The sequence below is a fragment of the Sorex fumeus genome, unplaced genomic scaffold (assembly GCF_029834395.1).
Source record: "Sorex fumeus unplaced genomic scaffold, SorFum_2.1 ptg000035l, whole genome shotgun sequence".
Classification (NCBI taxonomy): Eukaryota; Metazoa; Chordata; class Mammalia; order Eulipotyphla; family Soricidae; genus Sorex; species Sorex fumeus.
This window is the reverse complement of record NW_026606092.1, coordinates 13122932-13150347: the sequence shown is the minus strand read 5'-3', so window position 1 is coordinate 13150347 and position 27416 is coordinate 13122932. Positions and strand designations below refer to the sequence as shown.

The 27416-nt window shown below is 41.2% G+C and overlaps 1 protein-coding gene across 2 annotated transcripts in view; it reads left to right on the top strand.

Annotated features, from left to right (window-relative positions):
* Nucleotides 1-593: 593 nt before the first annotated feature.
* Nucleotides 594-27416, top strand: part of RIF1 (replication timing regulatory factor 1) — a 60023-nt gene continuing 33200 nt past the window's right edge. For both annotated transcript variants that reach the window (XM_056117568.1, XM_056117567.1), the window contains exons 1-14: nucleotides 594-732; nucleotides 2006-2084; nucleotides 5669-5765; nucleotides 6862-6989; nucleotides 7079-7173; nucleotides 8894-9083; nucleotides 11497-11589; nucleotides 13813-13951; nucleotides 17746-17897; nucleotides 21736-21850; nucleotides 23197-23370; nucleotides 23526-23636; nucleotides 25595-25657; nucleotides 25883-25983. In XM_056117568.1, coding sequence (XP_055973543.1) covers nucleotides 629-732; nucleotides 2006-2084; nucleotides 5669-5765; nucleotides 6862-6989; nucleotides 7079-7173; nucleotides 8894-9083; nucleotides 11497-11589; nucleotides 13813-13951; nucleotides 17746-17897; nucleotides 21736-21850; nucleotides 23197-23370; nucleotides 23526-23636; nucleotides 25595-25657; nucleotides 25883-25983 — 1641 coding nt within the window. In that variant the 5' untranslated portion in view covers nucleotides 594-628. The remainder of the gene's footprint in view (nucleotides 733-2005; nucleotides 2085-5668; nucleotides 5766-6861; nucleotides 6990-7078; nucleotides 7174-8893; nucleotides 9084-11496; nucleotides 11590-13812; nucleotides 13952-17745; nucleotides 17898-21735; nucleotides 21851-23196; nucleotides 23371-23525; nucleotides 23637-25594; nucleotides 25658-25882; nucleotides 25984-27416) is intronic.

Genomic DNA, 27416 nt, shown 5'->3' with positions numbered 1-27416 from the left:
GAGAGCGGCGCGCAGCTCGCCGGCCCGCGCGCTCGATCGGCGCCAGCCTCTCCCGCCGGGTCTGCCCCGGCTCCCGCGCGCTGCGCGGCCCCGCCCCCTTCCGCCATCTTGGCCTCGGCGGGCGCGGGCAGCACGCGTGAGTAAACAGCCGGGTGCGGGGGGCCAGCGTTGCGCTGCGGCCGCGTCCGTGCGCCGCGGAGCGGGGACGGGGGTCGGGGGCCCCCTCGCAGAGGACCCAGCAGCCCGGCTGTGCGTGCGTGAGCCCGGAGTCTCGGGGTGGCCGCGGGGATCGCGCCGCCTCCCCCCCGCCCCCGCTTCCCCGGGCTTCTCCCGCCCCTCTCGGGTCTCCTCCCCCAGTTGAAAGCTGCCCGGGAAATCGGTGGCGGGAGGAGCGGGCTCGGGCTCGGAGCGCGGCGCGGGCGGCGCGGGCGGCGCGGGAGCGGGCTGGGGCGACGAGGCCTCCCCTCAGCCCCGGGCGGGCCGGCAGGCGAGCGAGCGGGCGCGCGAGCCAGTGCGGGGCCCGGACGCGCGTCGCCGCCACCGCCACCGCCGCCGCCTCGGGGCTGCTTGCAGCGGTCACCGGCGTCTCTCCTTTTCCGGTCACAGTGCCTCTCTCTGGCTGGCCGACATGACGGCCCCGGCTCGGAGCCCCCTCGCGCCGCTGCTGGAGACCCTGGAGGACCCCTCGGCGTCGCTGGGCGAGCAGACGGACGCCTACCTCACGCTGACCAGGTGTGGGGGCAGTCTGGGGGAGGGGAGGGAAGGGGAGGGCGGACTCCGGGAGGTCTGAGGGGGTGGGGGTGGGGTGGGGGGCAGGAGGAAGGTCGTTGGGGGTGGGGCGCGCCCGGGGACCTGGCTGTGTGTTCCCCGACGGCTGGCAGTTGTGGTGGTGTGTGTGGGGGGGGAGGGGGTTGCGCGCGAAGTGACGTTTCCCGGCGCTGCGCCCCGGAGGGGGGGTTGTGTGCACGCCAGTGCGGGGAACCCATTTGGGCACGTGTGTGTCTGTCTGTGCCTGTGTGTGCGCCAGTGCGGGGAATTCTTTGGGCACGTGTGTCTGTGTGTCTGCATGGGTGTGTGCGCTCCAGTGGGGGCACGTGTGTGTGTGTGCGCGCGCGCCAGTGAGGGGGAAGCCTTTTGGGGCACGTGTGTGTGTGTGTGTGTGTGTGTGTGTGTGTGTGTGTGTGTTGCGCGCGCGCGCTCCAGTGGGGTGGGGGGAGCTTTTTGGCACGTGGGCTTCGGGAGCCCGGGTTTGCCTAATGCCTTAGAAGTGGACAGGCTGCTTGCACACGAGTGGCCTCTCCGGGTCGCCTGCTACGACTGCCTTGGTACAATGTAGCCACCCAGATTGCTGTTTCTTCACTCTCCTCTCCCTCCCACTCCGCCCCTTTCCCCCCTCCTACCCCCAGCAGCCATCCTGGTTTTATTTGAATTGTAAATATCTGGATACCACCACCACCCCTCCCCCCGCCCCCCCCCCCGCAAGACAGTATTCTGATTTATCTCTATTTGAAAATGGCTAGGGGTCGTTAGCAGCTTGAACACAAAAAGTAAGTTTTTAGTAAATTTGTAACTCATGGAAAGCTTTTCTTGTTCCTTCTGGCAGTGAAACTGTCCAAGCGTGGGACCCTGCATGCAACCTTTCAGATTGGTTTTATTTTATGCATTTTTTCCCCACCTGTGCATTGCATAATATACCCTATGCATTAAGTTACATATATTTTTGATGGTGGAGTGGGGACCCGTCAGGGCTTACTGTTGGCTCTGTGCTCAGGGATCACTCTTGGTGGTGATGTGGGGTGTCAGGGAATCCAAATAAAGTTGGCTGTGCAAGTTCAGTGCCTTAGGGTATCCCTCCTGCTCCAAGTTACATTAAATTCTTAACTATTTTGAGTGCTGGGTCAGTTTTCCTGTTCCAGTATAAACTCTGAAGAAGATCTTGCAGTTATCTAGTCTAGTCGTGATGATTGTTTCTCTGTCACTTAAGTTTGTTTTCTTTGCTTTTTAGTCGAATGACTGGAGAAGATGGAAAAGAAGTCATTACAGAAATAGAGAAAAAACTCCCTCGGCTCTACAAAATTTTAAAGGTTTGTTAATTTGTTAAGTAGTAGGGTTTTTTGTGTGTGTAAGTGGGGGGGGGTGCATAGTTACCAAGCTAACTAAAATTCTTTGAATTTAAAATAACTGGAGCAGTAGCCCCTGGATTGTTCTAGCAGGCACCTTTTTATTATAGTACTGAATTAGTGACTATTTACTTTCTAGTGTATCCCTTAATTGTCTCCTTTCTCTTAATCCTCTCAATCTGGGTGAGGTTACTCTTAGCCCACTTTGCAAATAAAATTGGTTTAACTTGTCAAAAATTGCCTTTGGCTACTAGAATCCAAAACATTCTTTAAAAGAAGTGATTTCTAAGTAAATGAATCTGTAATTTTGCCTTAAAGCAACTTAGCTAACAATAAAAAGTTGCCTTCATTTTTTGTCACTTTCCTCTGCTATTACTATAGTTAACCTTTTTAGCTTTTTTTTTTTTTCCTTTTGGGGTCACACCCAGCTATGCTCTGGAATTATTCCTGACTCTGTACTCAGGAATTACTCCTAGCGGTGCTTCGGGGACCATATGGGATGCCGGGGATCGAACCCAGGTCGGCGGGGTGCAAGGCAAACGCCCTACCCTCTGTGCTATCGCTCCAGCCCACCTTTTTAGCTTTTTGTAGGGAAGTCGTATAGTTTAATGTCAAACACAAGGGCCTTATTTACAGTTTTATTTTTTGATCTTTGTGCTTTTAAACTGTCACTGTCCTCCCGTTGTTCATCGATTTTCTCCAGCGGGCCCAGTAACATGTCCATTGTGACACTTGTCATTACTGTGTTTGGCATATCGAATACGTCACAGGTAGCTTGCCAGGCTTTACCGTGCGGGCGAAATACTCTCGGGTAGCTTGCCGGGCTCTACGAGAGGGGTAGAGGATGCTTTTAAACAAAGCTATTTTATCAAGATTGTACATTTTTGTTTTTCCTCTCTTTTGCTGCTGCTCTGATGGTAACTGGGGTTTGTGCACACTTGGTTGTGTGTCTCACACATTTGGTTGTGGTGCTTACCAAAGTTTGTGCTCATTGAGGTGTTCTCACACATTCTGGTTTTGGTGCTCTCGGGGATTGTGATCAAGCACATCCTTGTTAAGCGTTGTACTCCTGACTGAGGTGCTTATGTGTACTGTTAGTTGTGGTGCTTTTGCATATCTGGCTGTAGACCCTCACTTTCACCAGGGGTCAAACCCATGCTTATAAGACAGGTTACCCCCCCCCCCCTTTCCGCCCACAGTGGGCCATTTTGGAGGGACCAGTTTGGGTCAGGGCACCTTTTCCCCGGATTGAATTGGGATTGACCACAACCAAAGCAAGTGCTTCAAACTCCCACACTATCTGACTTTCTATTTATTTATTTTGCCACTTAAGTTTATTGTGTATTTTAGCTTGGTGTCTGCATAAATGTTGGGATATTTAAAATACTCCTAACCTTTAAATATTTCTGTTGTAGTTACCAGTGTTTTTGTTACTATAATCAATAACCTATCGTGTTGCTTAAGGCTTATTAATAGTTTTAGGTAATATTTGATCTTATGCTCTATATCCCAGCAGTATAGTTATATGATGGAGACATGTAGTCTCCATGTTTTTACTTTAGCTTTATTTTAGTTTTACTTTAGCTCGTAAAGGATCAAGAACACAATTGTTTGTATTTTGTGTTAAATTGCACTATGTGTAAATAGGATTGATAATGAAAATGCATTGAAGCATGTGGGTGGTTAGTGATAAGACAATCAAGGGATGCTTTCAGGCAGATTATTAAAGTATTGAGAGGATAATTCAGAACAAGTGCCATACTAGTTGAAATACAACATGTTCTGTTATTAGAGTTCTCTTAGTATTGTCTAGGAACCCACGGCATTTGTGTGACATAAGACTCACTGCTCTTGGGACCTGGTGAAATTGTGCAGGGGTTTAGAGCTGCCTGCCTTTCAGGTGTGTGTGTGGTCACCATTTCAAAGCCTTGGCATGCTGTATGCTGTCCCTGAGGTGACGTGAGGTCCCAGGTGCTGTAAGGGATTACTGGTCATGCAAAAACCAGGTTTGATAAGCACAACGAAAGGGTGCAGCCTCTGGTGAGCACTTGATTTGAGCACCACTGTGACCCCTTGGAGAGTACCACTATTAAAACTCAGGTACCACAAGTGAGAATGTGCCTCATGGCAAGCACATATGCAAACACTGAAGCTACAGTTGTGCAGACCTCAGCGAGGCGTGAGCCTTACAGACCATGTGTGCAGATCCCACACTCATACTTTTACCACAGCTGGAATAGTGAGGTGTCTGGAGGGTTACAGAATAATCTTTCAAGTACTTTCAGGTGCCAGGGATATGAGTCAGGTCGCCTGGTTTTGATCCTTGGCATTACAGGGCTGCGTCCCCCCTCCCCTTTGCATCCCATAGCAGCACTGTTGTCCCCACAATAAATGGTTTCAGGGGCTGGGGCCATAATACAGTGGGTAGTGTGCTTTCCTAGCATCCTGTGTGGCTTCCTACACACCGCTGGGAGTGATTCCTGAGTGCAGAGCCAGTAGTGGCCCCAAACTTAAAAAAAAAAAGTTTTTATCGAGTAGGTATTTAGTAAAAGTTGATCCTGAGTATGTGCTGGCTCTTAACCAGGTGATGCAGTGGTAGGTCCCAGAGTATTAAATGTTTTTTTGGACATCTGAACTGATGAATCCTCGGGCATGTCTTTTTTAATTTTGATAAGTTATAAGGGAATTTTTTCCCTGAAAATACCTATATGTAATTATGTCTTCCAACATTTGCTGTTTTCCTGCTTATGAATAACAAGTGGCCATTGATCTTGGTAATCTGGTTTATAGAAAAGGGATTTGATGATAAAGAACTTTGAAATAGGAACAGTACAGCATAGCTTAAGTAAATACAGACTTGGGGGATGTAGCAAGACCACTTTTGACAAGCTTTACATATATAGCATGGGTTAGGCCTTGAATTCCAGATGACAGTATTCACATTGTCCAATGAGAAAGATATAAAAGTGAGAATGATGTTTAAAATTTCTAGCACACTTACTCAGTTTGTTTACATTCCCTTAGGGGTGTCAGTTCCCCCTAAAGCTAAGATGTAAGCTTTTGCCCTTGAATTTTTAGTTTAACCTTGTGGAAAGCTTTGCTCCTATTTGTTTGCTTGAATAAATATCTTTGTGTTTCCATTTCTTGGCTTTTTCTTTGCTTTAAGATCTATGGAAATGTTATCTTTTAAGAAGAAAGGTTCTTCATTGGGGTGAGGGGGCAGGGAAGGAAGTGATAGTACCCTGGGTAGGGTGCAGGGGAAGGGAGGAAGAGAGCGCAGGCAAGAGAGAGAGCACGGAAAGCAGTTGTTTATTGCTTGGTATTCCTCCAGTCCACAGGTGGTAGGGCCCCCAAATGGCAATGCTCAGGATCAGATTCAGGGTTTTCTTTCTGAGTGTGGAACTTGGGGGGGGGGGTCCTTGCAGCTATTTCCTGGCCCTCTGCTTTTTCCTCACCACTTCTGGCCCTCAACTTTTTAAAAAACTATATTTTGCTGTAAAAAAATTGCTTTTTGATCAATTTTTTGTGACTCGCTTTTGTTTTTTTAGGTTCATATTTCCAGTCAGAACTCAGAACTCAGTAGTGCTGCTCTTCAGGCCTTGGGATTTTGTTTATATAATCCAAAGATTGCTTCAGGATTATCAGGTAAAGTTATCCTTAGTGTTTTCAGACTTTATATGTATAAGTCCTTTGGTACCAAGTATTGTCACAACTCTGTAACTTGTTGTTTAGGATTAGCTTTGAGAAAGAAAATAGATTACCATTGTTGGAAGATTTCTTTTTCCTAGATAAGTTTTATATCAAAGATTAGATTTAAAAAGCCAAAAAGCTGTGCACTTCTAGTGCATGTGTGAGGCCCTAGATTTAATCCCTAGCACTTGGGGAAGGTGGGGGAGGAGAACAACAATTTGAAAATGGTGCTGTAAAATCTAAACCTTGCCTTTATAAACATTTCCTTTAGAAGTTAATAATTTTTGTGGCCATTTATTTTATACAGTAATATGCACTAAGTCACATACTGAATTGAAAAACTCTTTCACATGTGATAGATTATTTGGTTCTAAAAATAATAATGAAAGCCCAGGCCAGGACATGGTACTTTCCAAGTTTTAAAGTAATTTTAATTATTACTCTTTGATTGGGCTGGAGCGATAGCACAGCGGTAGGGTGTTTGCCTTGCACATAGCCAGCCCAGCCAAGCTGGGTTCAACTCGAGAGCCCAGCACGCTACCAAGAGTATTTCGCCCGCCCGGCAAAGCCTGGAAAGCTACCCGTGACGTATTCTATATGCCAAACACAGTAACAACAAGTCTCAAAATGGAGACGTTACTGGGCCCGCTCTAGCAAATCGATGAACAATGGGAGGACAGTGATAGTGACAGCTCTTTGATTGGTGCTTTGTCGTTGAATTGTTTATCAGAAAGTGACTATTGTGTTTATTCTAAGGTAAGGATTTCTGCTTGTATGAGTGTGTGTTCATCAAAGTAGTAGATAATTTTGGGGTAGAAATACAGGATTCATAACATCTGGGTAGGAATTATGTTTAAACATAATGATAGCTGTAAAATTATTTTAGTTGCACAGAATATCTGATATGGAATCTATTTGCTTTGGGTTTATTGCAACTGCTATTCACCCGTGTGAATATTGCCTGATTATTTTGTTTGGCTAGACCTTTATATCTTTTTTAAAAATGATGTATGGAGTCTTAAAGGATTTAAACTAAATTTTGTTCTTTCAGAGGCAAATATTAAGGAACTTCTTTCAAAATTAAATGATGTTGTTAAGAGTTCAGACAAAAATGTACGCACTCGTGCACTCTGGGTGATATCTAAGCAGACATTTTCCACTGAAGTTATTGGCAAAGCAGTGAGTACAGTTTTTGTATTTTTTCAGTTACACAATTAGTTAAGCAGTTGAGGCTTGTTTGATTTGTATTTATGTGGTTTTTTTTTTAGGTACCTAGTATAATTGACTCTTTGGAAATAATACTTAATAAGGGAGAGTTACATTCTGCTGTTGTTGATTACGAAGCATTAAATGTCATCATCAGGTATGTGTTTGGATCTTGTGCAAGTTGAAGAGAAACTAAGAAAACACTGAAGGAGTAGACTTGGATCCTAAGAGTTAAGCAGAAAGAGTATGTCTGTTAGATTAGTCAGTGTGTTGGTGTCTCTTGGGGCTAGAGAGAATAGGAAGTAAGACACTTTCCTTGCCTGCGACTGCTGTAGCTGGTTCATTCCTTGCATATGATCCCCTGAAACATTGTCCGGGGTCAAACCTGCGCACAGACAGGAATAACACTGCTGGGTGTGGACTCGCCCTCAGAAGTTCGGGGCTAGAGAGGTAATACAGAAGTTACGGCACTTGCCTCACATGTAGCCAACCATGGTCAATAATTGGCACCATGTCAGTTCCCTAGCCCTCTCAGGAGTGATCCTTGTGCACAGAGCCTGGGTAAGTCGTGAGCATGGCTAGTCAGCCTAAACCCACTCTTCCTCCCAAAATTATATCTGTTTTTGATCTGTTTTTTTAGAGTACACTTGGCAGTGCTCAGGGTTTATTCCTGACTCAGCTCAGGGATCATTCTTGGCAGGACTGGGGACCAGGGATCAAACCCAGGTTTCCTGCGTGGAAGGCAAATGCCATACTTGGCTGTTTTAATCTCTCTAGCTCTCTGGGCTCCAGGAAGTTAGAACTAAGAGATCTGGAGCTCATGCCCTGCATGTGATAGCCCTAAGCTGGATCCTGAATTCTGATGGTTCCCTGAGAGCTGGTTATGGCCCTGGTGGCCCCAGCACTACTGAGTCTTAATAGCACCCTATCACTTGGCCAAGCACCGAGTTTTCATTCCCACACAGCTGGCCCAGTATCACTGAATGGTCTGGGTACCTGAATACCACTGGGGAGGCTCCCTACCAGTGTTTTCTCCCTGCTAAGTGGGCTATAGGGGGATATTTATATTTAGAGGGGCATTAAAGGAGCCTAGCTACGGATGAAAGAACTAGACTGGAGTGATTGTACAGCAGTTAGGGTGTCTGCCTTGCATGTAGTTGACTCAGGTTTTCATCCTGTAACCCATTAATGATCTCCTGAGCCTGCCAGGAGTGATCCCTGAACAGGAGTAAGCCCTGAATAAAATCAAACAGGAAAGTTACTGTTACCTTATAAGCCACATGCAACAGAAACTACTGATAAAATTTGTCTTGGTTTTTACTATTCTGCTCAGGGGGTTACTCTTGTGGCTCAGGGTTCAGGGATCATTCCTGGTAGTACAGGAGGGGTGTTGGAATACGGGATGCTGGGGATTGAACCAGAGTCAACCACATGCAAGGCACATGTGCTACCTGCTATACTATGTCTCTGGTCCATTAGGATTTTATAGCTTTTAATACTTTCTTTAGTTGTGCTGTTTACCTTTAAACTTTCTAGTCTGCGGCCCTGTTTGATGCTCACATTATATCATGGCTCTCTTAATTCTCGTCTCTAGAAGCATCGAATTTACCTGTCTCAAAACACCATATGCAACATTATTTTAACATATCAAAATATAATTTTGTGTTCTTACTTTAGACATTTACCCAAAAGATACAGAAATCTTGAAAACTTACAAATGGAAATTAGATGTCCTTGTGAGTTATACGTTATATGACTTAAAGTAAACAAACTGTACATACCATGCATATTTCCCTAGACTAGATACATATTTTCCTAGTAGTTCAGAAGTAAAAAGTGTATTTATTCATTGATACAGGCTAATTCATTCATTACAGGCTAATCGAACAAGCTCCAATTCAAATGGGAGAAGAATCTGTCAGGTGGGCAAAACTGGTCATACCATTAGTGGTTCATTCAGCACAAAGGGTGCACTTAAGGGGAGCAACTGCTTTAGAGATGGGAATGCCATTGTTGCTTCAGAAACAGCAAGAAATAGCATCTATCACGGAGCAGCTTATGACTACGGTAAGTCTTATTTATGTTAAATATTTTGGGTATTCCACTATAAGGTTCTGCATTGCACTTAAAAGATTGTATTTATGTGTAAGCCCTGAATAAAACCAAGATTGTATTGATTGATATAATGGAACCGTGATCTAGAAGTTGTCCGAATTAAAACCAACAGCTGTTTAAATTAGTGTTGGGCACACTCCTGCAGTGTTACAGTAGGAAAGGAGCTGCTTATTCAGTGCTAGTATGAGCTAAGCATTTTACTTCAGTGAATGGTGAATTGAGAGAGATTGTGGTTATGAAAAAAGGAGAACATTAACTAATTAACACCTGGTGTGAGTTTTAGCATAATGCATCTAGTTGTGTAACTTCTTTAATGGAAGATTTCTCCCCTTTAAGCAATATTAATTGGCCATTCCTGGGTAAACATGGTTCAGTGCTTGGCTGTGTAATGCCAGGGACTAAACTCTGCCTCTTTTGACACCCAGCAATGCTCAGGGGTTAATCCTGGCTCTGCACTCAGGAATTACTCCTGGAGGTGCTTGGGAGACCATATGGGATGCCCGAGATCGAACCCAGGTCGGCCACGTGCAAGAGAAACGCCTTACCTGCTGTACTATCACTCCATCCAACTCTGGTTCTTTTAAATGCAAGGCACACTCTTGATCCTTGAGCTATATCCCACCCTGTCCAACCTCTTAAAGTTAGAGTTAGTACTTGTCCCTGGTTACAGACTTTAAAGTCTCTTCTTGAGATAGTTCTATTTATCTAGTGACTGTTAAATGCTGGACATTGTTCCACACGCTGAACATAATAGCACAAGAAACTTGTGAAGTTATTTACTCCTGAGGTTTAAAAATATATATAGTGCATTGGGACTGGAGAGGCTAGTATAGAAGTGTGGACTACTTGGCTTGCCTGTGGTTGTTGTGGTCTCAACCCTTCTTCAGGTCCCTGGCACTACTGGGGAATTCACTCCTGAGCACAGCTCCAGGAACAGCCCCTAAACATGGCCAGGTATGATCCAGCCCCTTCACACACCCACTCCCCTGTTCCCCATCCCTCCCTGCCAGAATGTAAATGAAATTTCCCATCAGTCCTCCCAGCCTGTCCCCAATATAGTAACTGAAAAGCATGGGGGACTGCATGATTTGGATAGAGTGCTGTCCAGTGAGAAGTAGGGAAGAGAGGAAAATAAGAGAGAAAGAATGAGATGTTTGAACTGTAACTTGAAGGTGATACATAGAAAATTGATCATTTAGATAGCTGTGGAGTATGCTCATTCCAGCAGGAGTCATGAGCTTGCAAGACCAACCAACTAGTATATCTGGTTGGTGTTCAGTGGGTATGAGGCTATTTGAGAGGAGTGAATGAAGGTCACAAATAGGAGAGGTCAAAGGGACAGCCTTTTGTAAGGTACTTGTTTTTTCATCTAGAACCACATTCATTTGAAGACATTGAACTACGTATTTAAAGTTATCTTTGAAGATTTTGAGTATAGAGGAGATAAATGCATTTGTGTTTTAGAAGGACCACTGTATGCTGAGAACTCTAGGGGGAGTTGAGGCGATGAAAGGAGTTTAGAGATTCGGTAATAATTTGAGGGAGCCTTTCCAGATTCTAAAATCTGGGTTACTATTGTTTTAAAATTCTGGAGGCCTCGATAGGGTCTGTAGTTTAATAAGGTAGCTTCAGTATTTGAGAGATTTTTTAAAATCCTGGTAAGAGCATTGTTTTTGGTGTCCAGGGAGCAATTGGACTGCTTTGGAATCCCATCCAGAGTGATGCTTTGGCTCTAGCCTTTACGCTAAATTTTGATAGCATATATAAAATTGTTTAAAGTATTTTTAAAGGTCTTACATATGAGGCCATTGATGTATTTTGGTACAACATCATTTTAACTTCAGTTAAATGGATTGGAAGATTGAGGGGCAAGTACATTGGAGGAGGAAAAATGGATAGAGGGATGGAAGAATAGCCATATATGTGATAAAATGAACATAATAAAATTTCAGGTAATGGTATTTGTATTTTATACATTCATTATCATTGTCACTGTCCTCCCGTTGTTAGATTTGCTCGAGCGGGCTCAGTAACATTGTGAGACTTGTTACTGTGTTTGGCATATCCAGTATGTCATGGGTAGCTTGCCAGGCTTTGCCGTGTGGGTGAGATATTCTTGGTAGCTTGCTCTCCGAGAGGGGCACAAGAATCAAACTCGGATCGGCCGTGACAGCCGCCTGCAAGGCAAACGCCTTACCCACTGTGCTATCGCTCCAGCCCACATTCATTGTAAATGAATTTTTGCTGTATGAATACAAGGTTTCCCAGTAAAACATTGGAAAGTTAATTTGACTAAGACAATAAATATGCTTCTGTATACTTTGTCTGTGGAAGATGCCTTACTGTTTTTTGCTTTTGTTTGCAGAAATTGCTTTCAGAACTCCAGAAACTATTTATGACTAAAAATGAGACTTACGTATTAAAATTATGGCCTTTATTTGTCAAACTTCTTGGGAAGGTAAGACCACAGTTAATGACTTTGACAGTTTTTACATGTCTTGCCAGAACTTGTATTTCTTAAATTTTCCACAGTTGATCCTCACGCACACCATTATATAAATTTACCTGCACTCTAGAATTTATTTGTAAACTCAACAATTAGTACTTTGGTACAATCAGTACTTCTTTGCAGCCAGTTTCAGACATGCAGTATTGCAGAAAAATGGCTACCTCAGCATATAGGTTGGGTTTTTTTTAGGGGGGGGGGGTCACACCTGGCAATGCACAGGGGTTACTCCTGGCTCTGCACTCAGGAATTATCCGTGGCGGTGCTCAGGGCACCATATGGGATGCTGGGAATCTGGGTCGGCCGCATGCAAGGCAAATAAATGCCCTATGCGCTGTGCTATTGCTCCAGCCCCCAGGTTGGTTTTTTATTCCAACTTTTGGTGTCCTTTAAACACTTGTTTTTTCTGGCTTTTGTTTGTTTGGTTTTGGGGGAGGAGCACATTGCAGTGCTCCAGAGATTACTCCTGGCTCTGTGTTCAGGGATTCCTCCCGGTGGTACTTGGTGCGGTGGCCTTGTGGGATACTGAGTATCTGAACCCAGGTTGGCTGTGTGGAAGGCAAGCACCGTACCTGCTGAACTATCCAGTCTTTATAGGCCCCTCCAGCTTATGTTTGTTACTTTTTTTTTCCCCTTCATGTTTTGAGCTTTTATTGGTTTCAGGGTTTTTTGATTTGCTTTGGAGACCACACCTGGCCATTCTTAGAGGTCACTCCTGAGACTACACTCGGAATATACTTGTGGCGGTGGTGGTGGACCACATGGGATGCTGGGGATTGAACCCAGGTTGAACACGGGCAAGGCAGGTGCCCTACCCATAGTACTATCACTCCATCCCCTAAAGGTTTCAGTTTTAAACAGTCCTTGTGTGATGCCGAAGTGCTGCCTCATTCTGAAAGGAGATTGTGGTTTATCTCCCTCAGGAGAAAGTTGGTATATTAAACTTGCTTTGTTCTGATGTGAGCTCCAGTGCTGTTGTCTATGGGAGTTTGACGTTAGTAATTTTCTTTTACTGAATGCCATGACTTTAAAATAGACAAGTGAATTTGGCTTTCATTTGTTCTTTCATTTATCCTATGGTATTATCATGATTTTAATACAGTGCTTTGTTTTGAAGGTCAGAAAATGTGATTCCTCTGTTCTTTCATATTTTTTGACTATTTGGGATTCTTTGCAGTGTCATACAGAGTTTGGGAACTTTTTTTTGTGGGAAAGGTTGCTGAAGTTTGGTTTTTTGGTGTGTTAAATCCGTAGATTACTCTTGAGGAGTATTGACATTTTAGGTTCTTTTGTTTATGGGCTAAGGTTGGTGGTGTCAGATCTTTCTTGGCTCTGCACTCAGGAATCACTCCTGTTAGAGCTAGGGGGACCATCTGGGGTGCCAGAGATGGAATTTGGGTCAGCTACTTAGATGGCAAGCCCTTACCTACTGTATTGTTTCTTTGGCCTCAATATTGACATTTTAGTATAAGTCTTCATATTCATGGACTTAGGATGATTTTCCATTTGTTAAATCTTTTTGAATTATTTTAATAGTGCTATTTAACCTTTCATGCCTGTTTTTTTTTTTAAATTATTTTTTAAAAATTCCTCAGTCTTAGATTTTTAAATTTTTAATGTTAAGACTTAAGTGTTAATTTTAGGTTGTAAAAGGATTGTAATGTGCTTTCCAAGTTTTCCTTTTTAAATTATTAATTGCTGGTGTATAGAAACAACTGATTTTAGTTTCAGTATTGTCCGTTGAAGCATTACCAACTTAGCTCAGGTATTTTTCTTTTGGATTATTGTGATTTTTGTCCCCCCCCCCCAAAATTTTTCAGTTGGTTTATCTTCCATTCAGAATGTTTTGTAGCGTCTAAGAACTGTTAATGTTTAATCTTTTTTTTTTCTTGGTAAAAATTTTCAAAGTTATCCATCTTGTAAAATTTTTCAGTTTAATTAGTAGATAGTAATTGTTTTCTTCATTGTTTTTTTATATATGAACTTAATTTTTTCTTAATGTTTTCCTGCCTGTTTCAATATATTTGAAAGTAATTTTGCTACTTTCAGAGTTCAGCTCTAATTTAGTATTTTTTGAAATGTAAATTTCTAAGCCTTTATATAACAGTGATGGAATTTGATGAATGATACTTTTTATTTTCATTTAAATGACTGATTTTTTTTTTCCCTTTTTAGACCTTGCATCGAAGTGGAAGTTTTATTAATTCTCTATTGCAGCTTGAAGAGCTTGGATTTCGAAGTGGAGCACCTATGATTAAAAAAATAGCTTTTATTGCTTGGAAAAGCTTAATAGATAATTTTGCTTTAAATCCAGGTGAAGTAAATATTTTTTAAATTTAATGATTTTTAATTTTTATGTTATTTTTGGTTATTTATTATTGTATATTTTGTTATTTTGGGTGCACATTCAGCAATGCTCTGGTTACTCCTATTTCTGCACTCAGGATTTCTTGTGGAGGTGCTCAGCTAACCATATGGGATGCTGGGGGGTCAAACCATAGTCTACTGCAAGCAAGGCAGAAGTACTTGTACTCTCTTTTCTGCCCCTTAGTAGTGTATAAGAACTAAGTAATGTTGATTCATCCTGTATCTTCCCCTGCCAAAAGTAATACTTTTTGCGCTCCCCCTCATCCCACTCTCAGCCTCTTCTCTTTGTTTGTTTGTTTTGTGCACAGGGCACCTAGTGGTGCTCAAGATTACTTCTGGTTCTGTGCTCAGGAATTATTCCTGGTGGCCTCAGAGGACCATATTGGGTGCCAGGTCTCAAACCTGGGTCAGCCGTGTGCAAGCAAATACCCTACCCATTGAACTATCACTTTGGCCCTTAACACTCACTCTTCTTAATATGTTTTGTAAGCTGGTTATTTTCATTAGCTATAATAGCTTTATTGTTAAACTTTACAAAAATATTGAGGTACAAATTTCAGTTGGAAATAACGTTTTAGTTTATGAACTGTTACTGTAAGTCTATGTTTGGGACCATGTTTGTTGAAGCATAACATTTTTGATTACGGCATAACATAATGAATTCAAGTAGATAAAATACTGTTATCATTTGAAAAAAATTACAAAACTAGATTCTGGGTAGATTTTTGCCATCTTACAAAACCTTTTGAGCTAGAGTGATCCTGTAGCAGATAAGGTGCTCGCCTTGCACTTGACTGACCTGCATTCGACTCCTGGCATATCAGTGGTCCTGAGAGCAGAACCAGGAGTACCACTGAGCACTTCCAGGTGTGGCTCAAATACCGCTCCCTAAATGCTGATTTCCAGAGAGGTTGAACCATTTTATATTCCCACTTAAGGGTTGCTCTTTTGTTCTGATCTTGCCAATACTTGTTTCTGGTCTTTGGAGGCCAATATCCACTGGTACACTCAGGGCCTATATCTGGACCCTGTGCTCAGAATTTTATGTGGTTGTCTAGATCACCATAAGTACTGCTGGAAATTGAACTGGGCTTTTGCATGTGTTCAGCCCTTTGATCTCTCTTTAGTTTCTGGTCTAAATCATTTTTGCATTTGTTTCCCTTGTTTTTTTGAGTTGAGTCTTAAGACATTGAAGTTGCCAATATGTTGGAGTGTTTTGCTGGTTATCCTTTATGTTTTATGGTGTACTTTGGTTTTTTAGTTCACTGTGAATTAATTTTTGGTTTTGGTCTGAAGTAGTCTAGATTTAGTTTGGTGTGAGTCAATCTGTTTTTCTCCCATTTGAGGAGAATGCTTTCTTTTATGTTTTTGACTACCTTGTCATAAATTTAGTTGTGGTGTTGTTTTTCGACTTATTTTTCTTTGGATTCTGGTCCATTGATTGGCATGTCTGTTTTTTAATACCGTACTATTTGATTACTATTGCTTTATAGTCTAGTTTAAAGATGGAGCATGTAATGCCTCCTGTCTTTTTATCTTTCACATTGCTTTGTCAGACTTTTGGTTCCTTTATGAATTTTAGGGAAACATTTTCCCCCCCTATTTCTAGAAGAATATCATTGGGATTTAATAGGAATAGCTTTGAATCAGTAAGTTGTTTAGGCAGCATGATCAGTTTCACAGTTTTAATTTTTTACAATCCATGAACATAAGCTCTTCCTATTGTTCCCTTTTTCTCTTGTTAACGTCTTAGAATTGTTATTGTACAAATCTTTCAACTCTCGGAAGATTTAATCTTAGGTACATCTGAGGCGACTATAAATACAATAGTTTTACTTATTTACATATAGGAATATATCAGGTTTTTTTACGCTGATATTGTAGCCTGCCTATAGTAAACAGATTCTACTCATCTGTTTGGTAGTAATTTTTTTATTGTAGTGTCTGGAGTCTTCTGCATATGCCATTTGCCAGTAGGACCCTTTTCTTTATTTACTTGGTTTTTGGGTCATCCCCAGCTATGCTCAGGGATCATTCCTGACAGACTCGGGACCATATGGGATGCTGGGGATCGCACTTGGGTTGACCACATGCAAGGCAAGTGTCCTACCTGCTGTGCTATTGCTCAGGCTGAATAGTGACTTTAAACTTCTTTTTGAATTCAGATTTCTTGTTGATTACTGTTTACAAGTGATGTAAACAATAATGATGATCATAGGAAACCTCTTCTGCTTGATCTTAGAGAAAAATCTTTTGACTTTCATCATTAAACATGATCTTAGTTGGACATTTGCCATTAATGGCTCTTATTGTGAGTACATTAAATGTTTGAATAAAGGGATGTTTAATATTGTCAGATGCTTGCTTCATGCTCTTTTTGGAGTGGGTGGGGCAGCATTCAGCAGTGCTCAGAGTTTACTCCTTGCTCTGCATGCAGACATGATTCCTGATGGTGCTTGAAATCTCTGAGGTTCCTGACATTGAACCTGGATCAGCTCCATGCAAGACAGTTTCCTTAACCCCAGTACTATTTTTGGCCCGTTAGGGATTTTTTTTGTTTTTTAAATTTGTTTCTGTATTGGATAATGTTGATATAACACGTTTGGAAGCATTACTTTTTTTTTTTAAAGTTTGGTAAGGATAGAGTTTAGATCACCTTTGTTTTAATTTTTTGTGTATGTGTTTGGGGGCGACACACACAGCTGTTGATGTGTGTTCAGGGATCACTCCTGGCAGAATTCAGGGATCATGTGGGGGTGCCGGGGATTGAACTCAGTCGACTATGTGTAAGGCAGGTGTTCTACCCACTGTCTTTCCAGCTCATAGGTTGGTTTTTTTTTTTTATATTAACAATGCCAGAGATTAAACCCAGGGCTTCACACATGCAAGGTAAGTGCTTACTCTGCTAAGCCACTTTTTTGACCAGGGTCATTTTTGAAGATTTTGTTGAACTCGCTAATGATGGTATTGAGAACTTTATATTGATGAGACAAATTTCTTTCAAAGTTACACTGTAAAGTAGGGGATAATGTAAAGCAGTTTGGATGTAATTTTGCAACATTATGGTCTGTTAAGCTGGAGGTCATATTTTAAGGATTTCTGAGTCTTCTAGGGTGTTTTGTAGCGTTAAAGTAATGGATACAGCTCATGAGCTATCAGTGGAATGAATCCTCCATACTCTTTCCCCCAGATATAACCAAAATTGGTATCCATGTTGTTAGCTTTCTTTGTAGAAATGCTCCTGGTACTGTATCCAGTAACTATTGCTACTTATAAGCATGGTCATTGTTTGCCTGCTGGGGTGTTTCAATAACAATTACAGTTGGTACAGGAACAGTTGATGATTCAAGGGGAAAAATCCTTTTCCCAGACCTTGGTTGAAAAGGATTTGGGTCAGTGAATACATGGCTCCAAGGATTAATTCAGAACCTTTCTCTCTCTGCTTTTTCTAAGCCAGTGAGCCACCTTCCAAGTCTTTCCTGATGGGGATGCCCAGAAGCAAAGCAGAGTTGTCAGCATCACCAGTGCTGGCTGACAGCACAGGGGATTGAACTTTTGACTTTCATCTTTTTGGCCTTATGCTTGCTTGGCATGTGCTTTCTTTGAGCTTTCTTCTTGGCCTCTAGAAGAAATTTCTTTTTAATCAGTGTCCTTGCTATTCTTAATAGAGACCTAGACTGTTATATATGCATTTTAAAAATTTACTTGTTTGTTCTTATATGTCTGAACTTTTATTTTCAGAAATACTATGTAGTGCAAAAAGACTGAAGTTGTTAATGCAACCGTTGAGTTCCATTCATGTGAGAACAGAAGCTCTAGCACTAACAAAACTAGAAGTCTGGTGGTATTTATTGATGAGACTTGGACCTCACCTTCCAGCTAATTTTGAACAGGTATGATTATTTACAAGTATTTATAGTAATAGTTTGTACTTTTTAATGTGTTCTTAAATTCTTAGCAGTCTAAGCTTTTCCCTGTTACCGCTGCCATGTAAGTATATCACTATATGAAAGATCTTTCTTGTCCCTGACACAGAATTTGAATTCATGTCTCTTCAAAGGTATGCATCAGCTTAGCTGAAATAATACAGCTAGTACCTCTCAATTAGAAAACACAAGTTGGGGGCTAGAGCAATAGTACAGCAGGTTGGACATTTGTCTTGCACATGGCCGACTGGATTTCAGTCCTTGGCATCCCATTATGTCCCCCAAGCTCTGTCAAAAGTAATTCCTGAGTGCAGAGCCAAGAGTAACCCCTGAGCATTGCTTGGTGTGACCCCAAAAGAGCAAAAAAGAAAAAAAAGAAAAGGCAAGATATTTGTCATCTTTATTCTTTCTTTCAAGAGAAAAGATTGTTTGAGTTTTTATATGGGCCTACACCTGCGGGTTTCATGGGATCATGCAATAGTGGGGATTGAACCCAGATTTTCTTTTGCAAAGTATGTACTCTAGCACTTTGAGCTGTTTAAGATTTTTTGGAATGGTGTGTCTTAAGGCTATTGAGAAATTAAGTATTACAAAATTGAGAATAAAATTGTTGCATACAAATCAGTTAGGTTAATTACATAGTTGAATCAGTTTCTCTGGTTTTTAAAACTGTCTTCAAGAAGAATAATTTCTTAGCTCAAATATTTGTGTTCAAGTGAGCACTGATAAAGCCATTGGTGTTGAAACAATGTATGCCTGAAAACAAGTCATGAATAACTTTTTAATTTCTCGGTGACTACAAAATTTTTTTTTAAATTAATGTCAAGTTTAGGAAGATAAGTCAGTTACTTCATGAAGGTCAATCCAAAGACATGGTTTGCATTTCAGAATTACTTTGTACTCTTAAAGTATACTCTTGTTCATCTTTTTAATATCTTTCTGTGGAATTATATAACTTTTGTCAATTTATACATCATTTAGCAACAGCAACCTTCAGAAAGCTGCAGCTAGTAGGGTTATAATGAATGCCCAACTGTATGAAGTCGGACACATGTGCCAGAAGGCTACAAAAAGGAGATTTTTGTCAGAGCACGGGAAGCCATTATAGTTAGGCTTCATAAAACCATCACTTCACCAATTTCCCCAGGGCATATAATAGTATTCCAGTAATACATTTCTAAAAGTGCAGTTAACTATTTTATAGATAAACTCTTTTTTTTTTTCTTTTTGTTCCCGGTAGTGCTCAGGGTTTACTCCTGACTCTGCTCAGGGGTCACTCCTGGCAGGGTTTAGGGGACCATATAAGTGGTGGTGGCCATATGTATTACTGGCCCCTCTCTGTACTATTGCTCTGGCATTTATAAATTTCTGTGGATTTTTAAATAAATTTAGTGCATTGGAGATTGTCCACACCACCTGGTACCTCAAGCACAGCAGCATTGAGCTGAGTTTAACCAGCTTGAATTTAGACCTGTGATTAATCTTAACTTGGCCTCTTTCATTTTGGAAGTAATCTGACATTTAGCTTCTTTGTTTGTGTTTTTTTTAATGTTTAATAAAAGGTGCCGATAAACTTTTATCCTATTTCTTTGTTTATTTTGGTATTTTTGGATTTTAGAGTCCATTTTATTTTTAGTTCTGAGTTCTTTTAGTCTTGATAACTGCACGAGGATGTAAAATCAGTATACAAAAAAGTTTCAGATCCATAGGCAAAAATAAAATTAGAAGGAGAAATGCACAGTTACAGCAGAAAGAACAAAATTACCTAGGAGTATTCTTAACAAAGGAGCTAAGCAAAGAAACTCCCAATTGTATATTGAAAACTGTAAGGTGGGACTGAAGAGAGGTAGTACAAGGGGTTAGGACATGCGTACAGCTGATCTGGGTTCTATCCCTGGCAACCCGTATGGTCCCTAAGCCTGCCCAGGAGTATTTCCTTAGTGCAGAGCATGGAGTAAGCCGTGAGCTTTGCCAGGTGTTGCCACCAAACAAACAGAAAAGAAAACTGTAAGATAGTTTAAATAGAAAACACAAAGGATACCCCATTTTTATGGATTGAAGAAGCAGTGCTAGAATATTCATTCATATCACTGTGTTCTTAGATTGAATGCAGTCCCTGCTAATACCTCAATGGCATTTATCTTTAATTTTTGTTTTGTTTTAAACCTTGGGGCCACACCTAGTAGTGCTCTAAGGCTATACTCAGCTCAGTGCTGCTGCTGTGCTTGAGGTACCAGCTGGTGTGGATAATCAGACCCAGGCCTCTCTAATGTGTCCAGACTGCAGAATTCTCTCTGTGATGTTCTATTTTGTATTGGGCCACATCTGGAGTACTACTCCTGCCTCTGTTCCTTGAATATCTCCTCTTGTGCTGGCTGAGGACCATTAATTGTAGTGCTTAAATGCTCAGGAATCACTCCTAGAAGTGTTCAGGGGATCGACCATAAGTGATGCCCAGGGATTGTGCAGCTTGTACAAGGCAAGTGCTTTACCCCTGTACTTTCTAGCATTTTCTGAGAAATAATCATTTTAAAATGGGCATGGAAACAAAAGTCTGAATAATTAGCACAGTCCTGAAAGAAGGAAAAATGGAAATTGTCACACGACTTGATGACACTTAATTCTGATAGCAGCAGTATGATGCTGTGTAAAATTATTATGGTACTGGTACAAAAACAGACACACAGGCCGTAGGGCAATGGAGGGTTAAATGAATGGTAGATTATTAAAATTTGAATTAAATTGAAAACTGAATAGCAGTGAAGCAAATAAAGGGCCTAGTAAATCTCAATAAAGATGTGTGAAATTTTGCTAAATTCTTAAAAATTTTTTGTTTAGGGCTTTAGTCATCAATGCTTGGGGCTTACTGCTGGCTCTGTGCTTAGAGAACACTGGGACACAGTTTAAGGAACCATTCGTGATGCTGGGTATTGAACTTGGGTACAGACAAGCTCCTGCTCACTACTGTCTCTCTCCAGTTCCTAACGTTTTAATTGTTTAATATCTTTAGACTTTGAAACTTCAGGTCATGAACTAATTCAAGATGAACATTGATGGCATTGAGGATCATAAAAGAAAATGGGGGAGTCAGCTGAGTTCTAGCTGCTTCTGTTGGTGCTCAGAGGACCATGTGGTGGGCATGCTCAAACCCTGATTGTCAGCATTCAAAGTCTGCATTCCTCCAGTCCTTTGCACTGTTCCCAGCCCTGCTAGCAATTTTTTTCCCTCCGGTTTTCCCAACACCAATTTGTAGTCTATTATTCTTAGAGAAATGAGCAATTTTCTTTAAATTTTCTTAGGGTGTATTTTTGGTAAACCTGAAATTTTCTACCAAAAAACATTAAAATTTTTTCCTTTTGGGGTCACATCTAGCGATGCTCAGGGTTTTCCTCCTGACTCTACAGTCAGGGATTACTTCTGGTGGTACTCGGGGGAGCATATGGGATGCCGGGTATCGAACCTGGTTCGGCCACGTGCAAGGCAAACGCTCTATCTGCTGTACTATCTCTCTGGCTCCGCAAGTGTATCTTTTTTAGCAGAAGTTAATTCTATATTTCTCTATCTGATATTCAGAAGTAAAATTTTTTGATACACTTTAGCAGTTTCACTGTAAATCTTTACTTTCCCAAATTTCTGGATTTGTCTGTGTATCAAAGCAGTCAGTAAAATTCAACACCTCAAAAAAATTCAACATCTCAAAAGAACATAAGAGTTAAGGATATTCAGGCTGCTAGAAATTTTAAATGTGCAAAGCTTTTTTAAAAACATGACAGTTTACATATACAGTTTGTTTTTACCCAAATAGGTTTGTGTGCCTCTGATTCAAAGCACAATAAGTGTTGATTCTAATACTTCACCTCAAGGCAATTCATCTCGCATAGGTACTTCACCAGCTTTGAATTCATCTCCTGCACACAAAGGTAAGATAGACACACCATCCTCCTCTCTCCCCATCTTTGATTTGTTTCTTAAAAAAGCTGTTGCTTGGTGTTCTTATGTAAAGTGAGGCATTTACAATTTAAGCTGCCTTTAAAATATCTGTTAATATAATTTTACTTTTCATATTACATACTTATCACATATTACTTACCCCTCATATTACAATTACCCCTGTAATTTGTTGTCAATGGGAAAGTTGCTCCTTATTTCCCACTAAGAAATGTACTTTTATGTCACTGTCCTCCCATTGTTCATCGATTTGCTCGAGTGGGCCCAGTAACGTCTCAATTATGAGACTTGTTACTGTGTTTGGCATATCAAATATGTCACGGGTAGCTTGCCAGGCTTTGCTGTGCGGGCAAGATATTCTTGGTAGCTTGCCACGCTCTCTGAGAGGGGCAGAGGAATCAAACTTGAGTCGGCCAGGTCGGCCGCATGTAAGGCAAACGCCCTACCTGCTGTGCTATCGCTCCAGCCCATATGCTTTTATGTATACTAGTGAAATAATCATTTGCTTTACCGGATAAAACTGCGTGGCGATGGCCGGGTATGGAGCCTATGCTCCAGCGCCATCAATTTTCAGGGCTACCAAAAGTATCCTGCCCACACGGCAGAGTCTGGCAAACTCCCCATGGCGTATTCAATATGCCAAAAACCAGTAACAATGATGAGTCTCATTCTCCTGATCCAGAAAGAGCCTTGAATGTGGCACTTTTTAAAATCTCTGGGCTAGGACGAAGGAGACGTTACTAGGGCCTGCTCGAGGCAATTCATGAACAACAGGATGAGAGTGATTCAGTGAAATAAATTTTTTTTTTTTCATTTTTGAGTCACACCCAGCAAATGCATAGGAGTTACTCCTGGTTCATACACTCAGGAATCACTCCTGGCGGTGCTCAGGGGACCACACGGGGTGCTGGGAATTGAACCTGGGTTGGCCGTGTGCAAGGCAAACGCCCTACCTGGTATGCTATTGCTCCAGCCCCAAAATAAAATTTTTGACTTGCTCTTTTCTTTAGTATTCTGAGTCAAAATTAAAATACTAGAGTTTCCAGAATGCCTGCATATTAAGATTTAGGGGTAAGAATTTACAAGAGTTTCACTAATTCAAATGATATGCCACTAACCCAATATTAATTAGGAGTGTTGGTGGGCTATATGCAGCTGCTCTCAATTTGCCGCTCTCAACTTTCACTTAAAAACAAACTTTTTAAAGGGTAAATTCATTGAAATGGAGTTAAATACATTCTTTTTAGTAGCTAATTTAAATATAAATTACTAATTTAAATTATTTAGTTTTTTTTTCCCTCCCCCTTTTTAATTGAAGGTGCTTCTCCATATGGATCCCCTGGATCTACCCGCATGAACCTCAGTTCAAGTTTTGGTGGAATGGCCACAATCCCATCCATTCAACTTCTGGGTCTTGAAATGTTGCTCCATTTTTTGTTGGGTCCAGAAGTTTTGAATTTTGCTAAGAAAAACAAACTTGTACTGAGCTTAGGTATGTAGTTATTTAAAAAATTTCAGTATTAAAACAATTTACAATAAAAATAGAGTAAATCAGACTGGGAAAATATTCTCTAATTGTGTAGGTTTGATGTAAATCTTTTATTTCTTTCAAAATTTGTTTTGCATAATTTTCTTTTTCTCTCTTAGAGCCACTGGAACATTCCTTAATTGGCAGCTCCTCTTTCTTTTCTAAACATGCGAATACACTTATCTCTGCTGTGCAGGACAGCTTTGTTACAGTTGGAAAAGATGCTTCTGGTAAATATTTAAACTTAAATTGAAACCTTCATTTCACAGTCAGTCACAACCATCCTGTTATTTGTCGATTGCCTCGCGCAGGCCCCAATAACGTCTCCTTCGTCCTAGCCCTGAGATTTAAAAAAAAAAAAAGTGCCATATTCAAGGCTCTTTCAGAGTTAGGAGAATGAGACCCTTCATTGTTACTGGTATTTGGCATATTGGGTACGCCACGGGGAGTTTGCCAGGCTCTGCCGTGTGGGCAGGTTACATTTGGTAGCCTGCCAGTTTGTCCAAAGTAGGAATGAGACGATAAGATGTCACGTGTCCACGAATGCGGCCGCGCTTCCGGGAGCTGAGTGTGATAATCTCTGGATCCTGGCCGTTGTTGGGGTTACACGGCAGTTGGTGGGTGTAACTGTCTTGCTACTGGCAGGTCTAGTCCCAAACCGTGCAGGCTTGGAGATCTCAGCCCCGGGTCCCACACACCTGGGTTTCTCTGCCAGTTCTTTTATTCGTGAGGCTCATCCAAGTGTGTAGAGAGTGGTCCCAGTATGGCCTTGGCTGGGGCCCAGAGGTCTTCAGCTGTTGGGCCCTGGTTAGGACAGTCAGGCACAGGGTAGGAGACTCTGCCTTGTTCTCTCCCGGGAGCTTCAAATCTCCATTTAAAAGTAGTAAATAAGTTACCTGTGAATCAGGTTATTATGTAAATTTTAAGTACATAATAGTTATCCCTCTTACCCAGTTTCATTTGGCATGTTTTTAGTTCTGTTCAAAATATGTACAGTAAGAAATTTAAGAAGTGAGGCTCTAGAAATACTTAAGTGTGTCAGGTTCTTTGCTTGCACACAGCTGCCTCCAGTTCGAATCCAGCACCCCATATGGTCCTGTGAGCCCTGCCAGTAGTGATTCCTGAGTGCAGATCCTGAGCCTCACTGGATCTGACCCAGAAACAAATTTTAAGAGGTGACACATTCTTAAGAGCTTTAGTACAATTTTGTTTTAACTGTTCTAATGGAATTCCTTATTGTACCTTAGTTACAATAGGACTTTATATTCAATAAGTACAAGAAGAAAGCATTGTGTATGTAGGACTCACTGCAGACATCTCTGGACCTGGACCTCAAGCAGTTTTTTTTTTGTTTGTTTGTTTTTTAAATGGGTCACATCTGACATGCTCGGGATCACTCCTGGCAGATACCTACAGGAGGTCTTGGGATGTATTCCCTGTGACTACTGTTACTGTATTATTCTCTGAGTAACCTCTGTTGGTCCAATTTGTAGATGGGGTTTTGGGTTTTGTAGCGATTTCAATAATATATGCAAGGTCACATGGTCAAGTTATAGAACTGTGATTCAAATTGAGGCTCTGTTCAGCATTTCTACCCGAATAATTACACCTAGCAAATGAGAGGGAAAACATTTCAAAAGTTTGCTGTGTAATGGGCCCCAGAAGTTCTTTTTTCCCCAAAATGATTTTTTAATACCCTTCCCAGTCATTGATTTTTTTTTTTTTTGGTCTCAAAAGAATAGATATTACAAACAGGGGATAGAAATAATGGCAATACAGAAAAAATATCCCAGTTATATGATCTCTGTTACTGTATTAACATTTCTTTGGAAAGAAATATCCTTAGTTACATATACTCTTTCTTTAGAAGATGATTATAGTGTTCTTAATGATTGTGTTGTAAATTATTTGCTCAGGTTTTTTTTTTTTTTCTTTCTTTTTGGGTCATACCTGGCGATGCACAGGGTTTACTCCTGGCTCTGCACTCAGGAATTACCCCTGGCGGTGCTCAGGGGACCACATGGGATGCTGGGAATCAAACCTGGGTCGGCCGTGTGCAAGGCACACACCCTACCCACTGTGCTATCGCTCCAGCCCTCTCAGTTTATTTTTTTATATACAGTATAGGGGGAGTCTTTATACAAGTGTCTACTTCATCAAGTACTTAATGCTTTTCATTCTTTGACAGATGTAGTAATCAATGCAATTTGGAAGGAGCTAATTAGCTTGGTAACATCGGTTATTGAATCGGGTAAGCATTTTAACTTATGAGGTGATTTTTATAATCAGTGAAATCTTGGGTTTACATTTTAAAATCATTTAGAAATTTTTCAGACTTCGACCAGCAAAGTTAAGTTTTGTTAACTTTGAAAAAAATTATTTTATAGCTAAGCAAATATCTTCCCCCTAAAAATACTAAATTTAATTCAGAAAAAAATGCTTAGAACTATATATAACACACCTTTTTATTGGATAGGTAACAAGAGAGAGAGACCAGGTTCTGAGGTTTTGACTGTCTTGCTGAAATCTTTGGAAAGCATAGTGAAGTCAGAAGTATTTCCTGTATCTAAAATACTGGTAAGTATATACTTCACTGTTCGACTTTAAGAGTTATATTCTGAAATTAAATTTGTATTGAAGATACTTCACATGTTTTGAAATTTGAGAACTTTTTTATTTTGTTATTTTTGATTTTAGGGTCATACCCACCTGTGCTCAGGTTAATCCTGGCTCTGCTCAGGGACCTTTTCAGACATTTATTTATTTTGTTTTATTTAATTTTTTTTTTTTTTTACGAGCTACACCTGGCAGTGCTCAGGAATCACCACTGGCAGGAAAGCCTGGAGGACCATATAAGGTACTGGGTATGGAACCCAGGTTAGTTGTGTGCAAGGCATGCCTCCTATAAGCTGTACTATCTCTCAGGTCCCCAGAGAACATTTTTATATCAAATATTAGTAGTTTAGTCTTAGAAAGATCGCTCTCCTTTTGACTGTGGACACTTAGAACTTTTGTAGTATGTGAGTGAGTAGAAAGGCATCCTAAATCTCCTAATTGAGAAAAACACTTAAGCTATTTAGAGGGAATGTACTAAAGGACATGAAACTTTGAAGAAAGTTGGAAGAATATAAGTTCAGATAAAATGTAAATTCAGGGGCCAGATAGTACAGCAAGCAGGTAAGGCTCCTGCCTCCCATGTGACTGACCCGGGTTTGATTCCTGGCATCCCATTTAGGTCCCTGAGCATTGCCCGGTGTGGCCTCAAAATAAATCTCCCCTCCCCTCCTTACCCCCCCCCCCCCCCACATGCACACACATATAAAACATAATGAAAAGGTGAATATATTTCTGTATTTGGAACTTTTTTTTTTTTGCAGGGGGTAGGGGTGTATGTTGTGTATGTTTGGGCCATATATTGTAGCAGAGATATGAACCAGAGTGGCTTCAGCTGCATGCAAAGCAAATTGACCTTACCTACTGTGCTAGTTCTGTGGCCCACGGAATACATTAGTTTTTGGGTTTTTTTTTGGGCCATGCTCAGGGACTATTTCTGGCTGCACAGGAGTGATTTCTTTATTATCTCCATCTGCTCTTTGGACATGTTTATTTATTTTTATTGTGATGTAGGAGCACTGCTATTTATTCATCCATTGATTAAGCTGATTGAATTGGGCATGAACGCCGCATTACTTTTTTTTAAAATTTTTTTATTTTTGATAATTTTATTTATTGAATCACCGTGAGAGCGGTTACAAAGCTTTTGGGTCTAAGTCTCGGTCATACAGTGAAACACCCGTACCTTCACCAGTGCCCATTCTCCACCTCCAAAAACCCTGGTATATCCCCATCCCACACCCTCCCCGCACTTGTGGGGCAGATGATTTCCACATTACTCTCTCTCTACTTTGATCACATTCAATATTTCGATGGGCGATGACTTGGGGTCTCGTTGGGGTGGGGAGGACAGGCCCCATCCCGTGAAGCTCAACAAGTTTCGTCACTGCAGGCCC